General features: G+C 44.5%; 1 protein-coding gene across 2 annotated transcripts in view; it reads left to right on the plus strand.

Moving 5' to 3' along the window:
* The first annotated feature begins 336 nt into the window (after window positions 1-336).
* AATF (apoptosis antagonizing transcription factor) overlaps window positions 337-12047 on the plus strand; it is a 56051-nt gene continuing 44340 nt past the window's right edge. For both annotated transcript variants that reach the window (XM_074595502.1, XM_074595504.1), the window contains exons 1-4: window positions 337-434; window positions 2932-3120; window positions 3770-4204; window positions 4868-5005. In XM_074595502.1, coding sequence (XP_074451603.1) covers window positions 350-434; window positions 2932-3120; window positions 3770-4204; window positions 4868-5005 — 847 coding nt within the window. In that variant the 5' untranslated portion in view covers window positions 337-349. The remainder of the gene's footprint in view (window positions 435-2931; window positions 3121-3769; window positions 4205-4867; window positions 5006-12047) is intronic.

Below are 12047 nucleotides of genomic sequence, written 5' to 3' on the forward strand. Positions count from 1 at the left end.
CATTATTCCTGTCTGTGTGCGCCGCGCACCTCAGCTCAGACGCCCGCCAGACAAAGGGTGGACACTCCGAAGCCCCGGGACACCCTGGGCCGGTCCCCCCGCCCCGCAGCAGCCGCTCTCCCCGGCTGCGGCCCGGTGCCTGTGCTGGTGCCGGTGCCGGTGCGCCCCGCTGTGCCCCGCGCTCCCAGTCGGCGGGCGGTAGGACCCTGCACGGCCCATCCCCGCGCTGCTCCGGCCCGGGCCGCCGGCCACTCCCACAGGCCACGCCCCCGCCCGCAGGCCACGCCCGTCGTAGCTCCGCCCCCGCGGCCCCGCCTCTCCCTCCTTCCCTCCCTCCCTCGCGGGGAAGATGGCGGCGCCCTTAGCGCGGCAGCTGGAGGAGCTGCTCAACCCCCGGCCCAGCTTGCGCGACCCCGAGGACGACGCGGAGGAAGGTGAGGGAGGGCTGGGAGGAGGGTTTAATACCCGCGGCCGGCGGTGGCGGGCCGCAGCGGGCCGGGCGCCGCCGGACCGGCCGCACGTGGCGCCACCGCGGGGGTGGGGGGGCCGGCACGGGAGTGGGGACGGCGCCCTCTCGGTCTCGCTGGACGCCTCCATGTCCCTCAGCCGCGGGCGGAGGTCGGCTCTCCTCGCTGTGCCCGCAGCCGCGGGCGGCCCCACAGCGAGCGGCCCTCGGCCCAACGCAACCTGACACACCGCGCCTGGGGCTGCGTGAGGGGCCGGGGCTACCTCAGGGATCGGAGTTACCTCAGGGATTGGGCTTACTTCAGCGCTGCCCGAGGAGCCTGGGCTACCTCAGAGATGAAAGTTACCTCAGCGATCGGGCTTACCTCAGAGCTGGCCGAGGGGTCGGGGCTACCTCAGGGATCCAAGTTACCTCAGAGCTGCCCTGGTGCAGGCCCCACTGCAGGCCGTGCTGTGCCAGGAGCCAGGCTGGGGAGTGGATCCATCTGGAAATCTCCAGGAAAAGGGCCATAAAAGGGTAGTGTTGGTGCAGGACGGCACCATCTGCCCGTGAAGTGCAGCCCTAGGAGCAGGGAGGAGGCTCGGCAGACTCGGTCGGTGGTGACTCCCCTCTCCATCACACCAGGTGCTCAGAGCAGGCCGCAGCATGCTGCACGTGTCTTGTTTGATGCTTTCCAGTGGCCAATAATCAACTTATCTTTTTAATCAAGCTCTTATTGCCTTAGTTATGAATTTTGAGATGTTAGTCCCTTTCCCTGTGGCATGTAGGTGGCTGTGTCATCTTCTGTGTTTCCAGGCTGGTGCCTGCCATTTCCTTGACTTACTCTTTCCAGAGCAGAGTCTTCCCACAGACCGATAGAACCGACCAAGCCATGAGGCAGGACCCGTGTGAGTTGACCATCACACACTGACAGCGGTTGGCTTTAGGAGGTACTAGGCTCCAGTCATGGTAAATGTTGTCCCAGCTAGCCTGGTTCTTCTATACAAGTGTCTGTGAGAGCAACAGTGTCTTGTAAGCAACATCTTAGGATGTTGCAACATTGAGGAAACTAATGTAGTCAGCAAAGGTGTTTTCCCATTCTAATAGTCGTGATTTAGTTTCCGACTTGGTACTTTAGTGGTGCCAAGACTGAGAACACCAGGAGATCTGCCAAGTGCCACAGGTCCTTCTGCATCTGCCCCTCTTGCCCAGTCGTTCTTTGGTGCCGAGCATCTTGTCATCCTCTTGTAGTTGCAGGGACTATATTTAGACCAGATCTTGTTGCTTTGATTATGAGCAGGAGATTTTTTTGCTTCTCCCCTGCCTCAAGTAAACACTATATGTGAGGCATTAACATTTCCAAACACACATTAAAAGAGCACTTAGCGATGTTCAGCCAGTTGGATCACTCAATTGGTTGAACAAAGCTAACCCTGTAATTTTGCGTACAGGGTGTCTTGCGCATGAATGAAAATAAGGAGGGAGTATGGTGTGATGTGTTCTCTTTGCTGGACTGCTCTGTTCCCGTGTCCTGGAGAAGATGGGTGTGAAAGAGGGTAATAACCACAGTGAAATTATTTTCTCTGTTTAGCCATTCTCAAGTGTTGACCTATTTATGTGGCTCATATATATGGCAAGAGGCCAAAGTGCATCTGAATTGCAGTTTTCCTCATTTAATCTGTAAGTGTGAAGTGAGTGAAGGCATTGCAGCTTTCCTGAGTCCTCCGCCCAGAGGAATACACTTCTTGTGAGACCCTCATGAATCAGTGGAAGTGCTTGGATAGGCTTAGTTTGTAGTGCTTTGTGCGGGTTCTCGAAAAGAAAGAAGAGGCAGGGAAGAAAGTGTGAATGTAGGCAATGTTCATTCAAAAAAGAAACTCAGCAGGATTTTTGGCGTATGTTAATAAACATTCGTCTCCGTATTGCAGGTGAGCCTTGTGGTACCAAACCCGTGTATGGAGAAGTCCCCAGAGTACTGAGAGGGGGGTTGGAGTTGGTCAGTTCACGTGACATCTCCTTTCCTTCTGCAGAGGTTAACCTGGCAGGTGGGAGAACACCTCTGGCCACAGACATGTTACAGGATGTTTTCTGAAAAATAACCTTGTTATTTTTATATATGTTTTATCTCTTCTGCTAGGTCTTAAGTATGACTTTGCTCAGTAATTTTTAGGCAGGACTGGTGTTGATCTACACAAAACCCAGCTTTGAGGCTTTTTCTCTGCCTTTGATTCCCCAGCAACCTTTCCCCCTTTGCAGAAAACTAGCGTACTGGCTTTTCTTCACCAGGCAGGGAAGAACCTTGCTCCCTCTCAAAGCCTAAAAGTCAGACTCTTACGTGAGGCTGTGTTGCCATCCAGCTCGCCTTTGCAGTATATTTTTTGTTTGTAGAGTATGAGGAGTTTTCCCTGGCTCCTTCCTGCAGCTAGTTTTTCTAGTTTGAAGTTCAGTTCAGTTTAGACATCCCTCCCCCCTTTTTTCTTTCACAGCTACGGTTGCTAAAGTGATTGACAAATTTGAGGATGAAACTGCAGATGACATTTTCCCTGTTGGTGATATACGAAAAAAAGCTTCAGCCTCTCTCTTGGAAGCTGATAAAAGGTACAGTGGAAAAGCTACATCTCGCAAAGCTTTGCAAGAAGAACTCTGGGGAGATGCTCTGTCTGAAGAAGGATCTGGTAAGAAATCTCATTTCTTTCCCCTTTTTGCTAGACTAATCAAAATTTGATGTTAGCATGTTAACTGAGCTAGTGCCATCTGAACTGAGATGACAAATTTTGAGTCCCTGTTACAGGGCAATAAACAGGTACAATTAGGTTGGATGTCTTGAAGTGCCATTCTGAAATTCAGGCCATGTTTTTTGGCCTGAGGGAAGGGGAAGTCCCAAAGCGGAGGTCACTCCTACAGACTGAGGAAAGGGTGTGACTAAGTGTTAAGGTGAGGCTCAGTGCACTGACTGAACATTGTGTGGGCGAAAAGAAACAGCTCCCATTTTTAAGCCAGTGTATCTTGGGGATTGCAAGTATATTCAGATTCTCATTTAAAAATTGCATATAGCAAATTCTGACCACCTTGTTTGCTTATCATGTCATTGTTTCATTAGAAAGCTAAGCCATGGATCTACTAATCTTTGTTGCAGAAAATATGATCTGATATCTTTTTGTGGATACGTCCTTGTGTTTCCGTTATTTAGCCAAAACAGAGAGTAACATCATACACAGATAAAATGGAGTTTGGAGCTTAAATAGCCCAAACCTGTAGCTGTCGATGATGCATACTGCAAAGTGGCACATTTTGCTGATAACTTTTTTCTCTTTTAATTATTAGCGGAAGAAGCATTAGATGAATGGTACAGTGGCAGTGAAGATTCAGAAGAGAATGGCAGCTTAGGCAGTAAAACAAAGGAGAAGCTCAGCAGTGCTGGCAGTGACCAGGAGGATGACTTGGAAGACGATGAAGAGACAGATCCATCTGTCAAGGCCAAGGCACCGAAGTTCAGTTTCCAGAATATCACAGACTTCAAGAAATTTACGGAGGGGATGGAGGATGTTGGAAGCACTGAGGGGGAAGACGAAGGTGATGCCAGCATGGAGGAAGGAAGTGATGAGGAGGAAGGAAGTGATGAGGAGGAATATGGGAGTGAAAACCACGATAATATAAAGGAAGCCAAAGACAGCGAAGATGATGGGGGGATGATGACATTCTCAAAAGGACAAGAGACTGAAGAAGTAGAAAAAGGAAAAGCAGTGAAGAACCAGCTAGGTTTGTGCATGTTTGCTTTTTATTGCGACAAGACTTTCACCTTGCTGACACTATAGAAACTGGCCATGTTAAGAAGCACTTCAGCATGTTAATATGCTGTTAGCATACAGCACGTGCGTGCTACAGCAGCCCTAGTCATTTGTAAATGGTCTGCCAAATCTGCTATGCAAACTGGTGTCACTGCTGGTACAAAATCTCACATTATGAAGTGTATTTATCCACTGGCTTAATTGAACCACTACTGAATATACTTGTAGTATTGGTGTGGATGGGGACTTCCTACACTGGTAGTGCTGTGCAGTGATGCTGATACTGCTTCTGTTTCTTTTCAAGATGTAATACTGAATGCATTTTTTTTCTATCTGTGCTATTAAACTATGAACCTCCATTTGCAGCCATGTCCTTTTAAACAGTAAAGCAAAGGGATGATTTTTTTTATGAATCACGGAATTACAGTCAGGATCAGAGCATGGGATGCTGCTCTGTCCAGAGACACCTTGTGGTACCAGTTTTGTGCTGGGTCAGTGAATGCAAAGATTTGCTCTAACCAGGAGTAATGTAGCCCAAAGGAGAGGGCCTGCGTCGTTCAATCAACAGCTCCTTTACAAGGAGCAAGTGCTTTGGCTTGTTGAATAATTGTTTTATTTTCTCTTTGTTATGAAGCACTGTGGGATCAACTGTTGGAAGGGAGAATCAAGATGCAGAAGGCGCTCCTAACGGTCAACAGGCTTCCGCAGCCAGATACTTACCCAATCTTCAGAAAGGAAGGTGGACAAGAATTTGACAATGCTGTCGAGAACTGTAAGAATTCTTTAATCTTTCTACTTTGGGTAGACTTTGTTGTAGCCAATATGTTTTGCCTGTGCAGGGAAGTGTTAATGGGACAGTGAGGGCTTTGAGTTACGTGAGTCTGTAGTATTAGCTGCTGGTTTGTATTGCCTTAATCATTAATTGGGTACCATGCAAACAGAAACCAAAAAGTGTTTCCTACCCCAGACAAAGAAAATGTCTCCTATCACCCATGTCTGTATATACCTAGTTGATCTCTGCTGATGGCCTGTCATCACTTCTCTGATGTTGGTCAGCCTCAGCTCAGGTCCTCCTGCTATTTCTAGTTCTTGTGGGGACTGAAGTTTGCTTATCAAACTTAAGTTTCATGCTGGCTTTTAGGAATAATTGGTTTGTTTATTGCTGTTTGGTGCAGCGTTGGGATGCTTCTTTGGCCAGAGACACTTTGTGGTACCAATTTTGTGGTGGGTCAGTGAAGGCAAAGATTTACCTTAACCAGGAGTAATGCAGCACAAAGGGGAGGGCCTGTGCCGTTAAATCAACAGCAAATATCTTTTCAGCTTGGAGCTTCTTCATCTGTTTATTTCTTAGGATCGCTATTAATGATATTGATCTGATGAGATTTGTGGTAGATTCTCCAATACGGCAAATATAATGTGCGTGCTCCAGGTGATAAGTGCAAAGTACTCAACTTCAATGTGTTGTGGATATATTTAATTTTTAGAATGTAACACCTTTTTTACTGGCCTTAAGGTAAATGCACAGGAATATAAAATGTCTGGTATGGTATCCTTAAGAATACATATAAACTACTGCAATTTTCTTGTTTTCTGTTAAAAATCATACAGATGACAATGTTTATATACAGATTGTTCTTTTGTGCCCACTAATCCCGCTAGTCAGAAGTTAATGAACTTCATAGGATATTCTTCCAGTGAGTTTGAATAATAAAGATAAGCCCAGTAGCATTTCGAAGCTTGCCGGGTTCGTTATCCCTTTCACTTCTGTTTCTTCTTTCCCAGTCTTGAGATACTGCTGGCTTTCCAGAGTGTTTCAGCTCCACAGGTGAGCGCCAAGTGGAGGATCCCAAGAAGCCCCCTTACGTGAACCAGTCTGTACAAAACACTGTAGTGGTGTCTGCAGCCTTTCATGCTAAACATCAGAGGCGCCACCTGAACGGCCTGTTTTGCTGTGGCTGTATCCATTCAGCCACACCGTGTGCCAGTTTGTACGTGCTGTAGTGACACCTGCGCATTGAGAAATTTTGGCCTGGGCTAGCACAAGTCATCTTAAAACTGGATTAGAAACTTTCTCCATCATCAAACCTGACCCTGAATCTTGCCACTACACCAAGTTCTGACTATCGTCTTACGGCTTATACCTGGTCTGAACGCTGTAGCTAATCAACTTATCTAGAGTTACAGCAGGTGAGGTACTTTATATTTTAAAGTTAGCGCTGCTGCTTTAAATGAAGTGATTAAGGAAAAAAAGGCGAACTCCCAACAATACTAAGCTGACCTTTCAGTGAAATGCATGTTATTAATGTATTTAATGAGATGCATTACAAACTGCACCAAGCACCATGTTTCATTACAGGTCTAAAATGCAATATCATTAAAGACCTTTAACAGAAACAATGGTTGACATTTTGATATTTCCCATAAGCAAAATATATCCAGGAACATGGAGTATAATACCGTACACAGTACAGCAGAGAGGTTAATCTTTCTGTTGTCCATAACGCTAAAGGAAAATCCACTGTTAATAACTGCTCAGTGATTCCCTCCCCACCTTCTTTTCATAATCTGGGCAGGCAAGATGGAGTAGTGTATGCTGATGTTCCTGATAGCCTGGGTTCGTGTTCTGTATTTCATCTGTGAAGAGAGCAAGAAAATAAAGCAGGAGTGACCTGGGTGAAGTTAGCAGAGGAAGTGCTCAGACTGGCAGGTGGAAGTAATGAGTTTAGGAACGTTCTGGTACTATTATGCTTGTTTAGTGTTTTCCACTGTTCTCTAAGGGACCAAATTTACATTCCTTTTTTAATTTCTATTTTTTTAAAATATAACAGTAAAGTAGGTTACAATAAAAAGTAATTTTTGATGAGCTGCACTGTTGTCCAGTGCAGCTATCTTTCGCTGCCCTGCAAAGATGCTCTTCCCAGAAGTTGCAAGGTGCGAAGCATGAAAAAAGGAGTAAATTTATACATGAAGATCTTAGGAAAGACTAGGGATGTAGTTGGTGTTACGTGGCAAAGACCCATTTCTCTCGCACTTTGCTGTTTTGGGCCCTGGGAAAGGGATTCATGTCTCATCAACAGCTAGAGCTTTACCCTGCGGGCAGTGTGAGCTGTGTTACAGCTTCTGCCTGGGTAGCAGGGCTGTGACCTGTCAGTTCAGGAGGTGAAACTAAATCCTTTCTGAAAATATATGTCATAATATATTTAAAGTTCTTCCATTAATTGATGCACCTTGATTTATGAGGGGGGAAAACCCCTCACTTACTATAAATCATCTTCCAATAAAAGTCCTAATTTTTATTCCCAAGTGGTTCAGTAGCTTCTATAAAAATAAGCTTTTTTACTTTATTGTAAATAGTGCTGGGCTGGGTACACGTTTCTGTTTCTCATCCCAGTTGTATTACCAGCTTATGGGTAGGATCCCATTCCACAGAGGAGAAAAATTAGGAGAATTGTGCATGAGAAAGTTTAAAGATGAGTGGGATATTCACTTTGTAAATACTGAGTGTTGAGGTGGTTCCATTGTACGTTATGTGCTTCACTTTTGAACAATAATCATGACATTGGCACTGTTTCGGACTGGATGATACTCTCTTTTTGGGGAAGCCTAAGCACTTCTTTCTAAATACACAGAATAAATTTGGCATGTTTTCGTCATCTTCACTGAATAGAAGGAAATGATTCGGTGTTCAAGTTGCACAGAGAAGCTGGTGCCAAAAATCCAGACTCTGGGTGTACCCTGCTAAGGGCAGGAGAGCACCGAGCTCTCGGCACCCAGCTCGCTCTGAGGTGCTGGGCGAGTCCCTCGCATCCCTTTGAAAGCTGCGCTAGAATGCTTTCTGTAGTTTATCCCAAGTCCTTCCATTGCGTGTGACATTTCTGCGCTGTGCTCACGGGAAGGGTGAATTTTTTGCAATGGAAAACAGGCCTTCCTATATCTGCCTCTTTGGTATCTCCCACTTGTGCCAGCCCTCTGCGCAGCTTGTGGTGGTAGAGGAATTCCCTAAGGGACTGAGTATAATTGTGTTAAAGAGTAGACAGCAATGTTCTATACATTTGCAGTTTTAAAGCCAAATCTGAGTGAAAATGGTAAGGTCGTGCTTGTTTTCCAAATTTTGAGGTTGGAGGTTACAAAACCTCAACTGTTTAATTTATTATTTTTGTAATCTTTTATGATTTTTTTTTTTATTTAAATGATACAGCGTGCCTTGGACAATCTTGGATTCCTGAGATCTCAGGTTCTGGTGGATGATTTACTACAAAATTGCTTATAAATTGAAGTAGAAAATGTTTTGCAGACCTGGCAGCTTTCAGGCTTCACACCCATTTGTCACCCAGCATTTCCCTTTGTGTATAGAACAAGAATTAATTAGGCTGCACTGCAGGAAAAGTTTATGGCCATAATTTATATAGGATGAATTTCAGTTTAAAGAGACAGCATTGCTTTGTTTGCACTGTCTTACTTTTTCTTTCCCTTTTTTTTAAAAGAAAATCTTTAATTATATTCCAGATTTTTTTTTTCTGTCACCCTTTTTACATACAAATTGGAGACCAAACTGTGGTCATGGAGAGCTCATGTTTATTCCTGTTTTGCATACATGGAGAAAGTCTGAGTGGTTTTTAATGCTGAAATCACAGCGGCTGCGCTCTGAATGCAGCGCAAATGTTCAATGCACTGCACACGTGTGAGGTGCTGCTGCCTGGAGTGGTCTGTTTCGCCAAGATACATTTGTATTCTCTTGCACCGTATCTTCCAGTCTAGTCCAGGGCTTGAGATGTTGCCTCTGTTTGGGGTCTTGCACGTTCAATTAATGTTTTTCATAATCAATGCAAGTCAGAATTTGCAATCTGCTCCTGATTTGCACATTAAAGAGACCCATTAATTAAAAATTCCAATCCCTGGCATGTTCCCGCAGGATCCTTGCATTATTTACATAGAAAAAGAGTGCAAGGTGCAAGTTTCTGTGCTGTGTCTCTGCACAGATTGCATGCCTGCCATTCATATTTCGATGTACGTTTTCAAGGGGGAGGAAGGTTAGAAGTGGATCTCATGAAAATGTCACAAAAAATTACCTCAAGGGCAAGAAAGAGCCAAAGAAGAGGTGGGAGCAACATTAGTGAAGCCATATCCAGTGTCAGGAATTAAACAGGTCTTGGGTTTGGGGCTTGTTATGTTAAATCTTGATTCAGTGACAAAAAACCCCACAGCTAATTGGGGGTCAGGAGGGCAACGAGAGCTTTAAGAAATGATATCTCTCATCAACAGAGGGTAGAAGCTCTTGTTGTGTGTGCCCTGGGCAGCTGGGCTTCCCAATACGGCCATGTAGTTCTGTTTGTGCTATTTTAATTATTTTCTCTTTACAATTCTTGTTAAAAATACTGAGCTTGGAATGTTTCAGTGGCTAGTAGTTAAGCAGTGATACTTTATACTTCACACAAGAACTGGGAATTTTCATTTTTAAATGGTATAATATGTTATTTCGAGTTTTTAGTTGGCAAGATGAAGAATTAAAAACATAGAAACACAGGTGAGGCTCTTGCAGAAGGCAAGATGCTGATGGAAATAGCAAGACTTTAAACAGATGAGTAGTTGTGTGTTTTCGTATGTATATGATTTCACTTTCCAGGAGTTCAATAGGTTCCTGAAGTATAACTACCAGCTGAATTTTTATGGTTTGGGTTTTTTTTCGCTTTGACTCCATCTGTCAGTGGATTAAGAGAAAATACTGGAATCCCACATTTCTATTCTTCAGCATAAGCCCAAGATAAGTTGTTTTGGAGAAATGGAGAAAATACTGGTTTTGGTAAAAGGTAGACGTGCAGGGTCTGTAAGAATGGATTTGCTCACTGAGGGAACAAAAGTGGGGACAACAAATATTAACTGTAACTTATGTTTTGTAGAGCTGTGGAGAAGTTATACAAAGGTTTGTGATCAATAAGAAAATAAACCTCAATAAAGTGAATCAGATAAAAAAAACAAATGAAATGCTCCATGTGCTTGCAAGGCCATTATCCCCAAACCTGCCTGGGTTATTAATGCATTAATGGAGCAGCAGCGGTGAGCTCTGCCTGGCAGCAGCCTCAACTTTTCAGCACAGCGCCTTGTCTGCTGCTAATAGATAGAAAATTTTGTACAGCTTTTTAAGTTCTGCTGAAATCTCTGCTCATGGTGATGTTTGAACTTTAATTTGTATTCTCTCTAGCCAACTATATCTTATTTTCTTGATTACTGTGATGTTACTCTAGATGATTCAACTATGGACATTCTCTGTGGCTATGAGCTAGTGGCATTCCATCCATGGACAGGATGCAATTCCTGTATTCTTTGTACTCAGGAGGATGTACTGTCTAGAAGAAACCTTGTTTCCCCCATCATATGGCATTTCTGTAGTATCTCCTTTGAAATCCCTCCAGAAGAATTGTTGTGTTGGGCTCATTCACACAAAGAGATGAGCTTATACTGGAGACTGGGTGTTAAAGAGTGCTGCAGTTAGCACAGCTGGGTGACCTTGTTCACTCCACGAGCACACTGCACAGGGGCCTGAGGACAGTAGAATAGTGCATTTTGCCTCCTGGGAATAAGTGTAATGGTGGAGACCGGTCCTTTTTTGTATGCAGCAGCGGTGCTCCTTGCAGCCTGTATGGCACTACGGAGAGTGTGTTTCTTTGTGGCCACGCTAGGGCTGTAATTACACCTTGAAATAGGAAATGGCAATTGTTGCCCAAACAGTGGTTCACAGTCCTGCCTTTCCGTCTCCGTATTGGGTTGGGACTGCAGAATACTAGAGCATGTGCACCTTTTATGTCCTTCAATATGTGTTTTAAATGGGGTGCTGTGAAGAAACTTTATTCAAAAGAAAGATGTGTAAAAATGAAATGAGAGAAACAAGTGTGAACTACAGGTAAAGTTTGCAAGAAGCAACTCACTATTCATAATCTTTCATTAGCCAGTAGGAGCACTTATAGAACTTTGCAGGACTTGCCTGGGACTGCACAAGTTTGGGTGTTTGGTGCCTTCTGGGAAATGAAGGAGATGTTGACATATGTTCCTAAAATGTGCAGTCCAGTCCAAACACTTCGACTAATCCAGAAGTGTCTGTTTCTGGAGTGGAAGTAGGTGCATTTGTAGCGAGTGTGCTGGTAAAGGACTGTGCTTCTGCTTGGAGCTGTGAGGACCTTTATAATAACTGCCTGAGTTGGGCTCTTGGTACAGCAGGTTGGTTAACTGCTCCCGTGACAAATAAGTGTGGTTTGTGACTAAACAGCACATCTGTGGACAAGGCCTCTTAAGGATGTGATTAAGAATCCCACTTACGTTCATTGCCAGCAGGAGACCTCCAAAGATGCCATGTGTTTTCTGGTTTTACATTCTTGCATATTAAACATTTCTGTATGAATGCTTCATGCTGACTATCTTCATTTTCTTCTGGGTTAGTTCTGTAATATTTTGCTGAAAAGGGACTCAGGACAGAGGGAAAGATTCTTTTTAGTATCTGGTTAGTGCATGGGTTTTTGTGTGTTCTCAGTGTCTTTTATTAGAGGATTTTTTTCTGTGTTCTGTTACTCTGATTCCTGATCTTTTAAAAAAAAAAAAAAAAAAAAAAAAAAATTACATTCTATGCAACATCCAGGTAAGTCCTGTCAGAGAAGCTGATTAAGCATTGACTAATTTTGGATAAGACTGAGTCTGCTGTAGGTACCGGAGAACCTTTACCACTTCCTGTAAGAGAGGATGTGTTGGGGAAGGTGTCCTCCTCTCCGGTTGTGCAGCATGCACCCTCTGATGGGCTCACCCTCTGCCTTGCTCCTCGCCTGCAC

This window comes from Larus michahellis, chromosome 7, assembly GCF_964199755.1.
Source record: "Larus michahellis chromosome 7, bLarMic1.1, whole genome shotgun sequence".
Lineage (NCBI taxonomy): Eukaryota > Metazoa > Chordata > Aves > Charadriiformes > Laridae > Larus > Larus michahellis.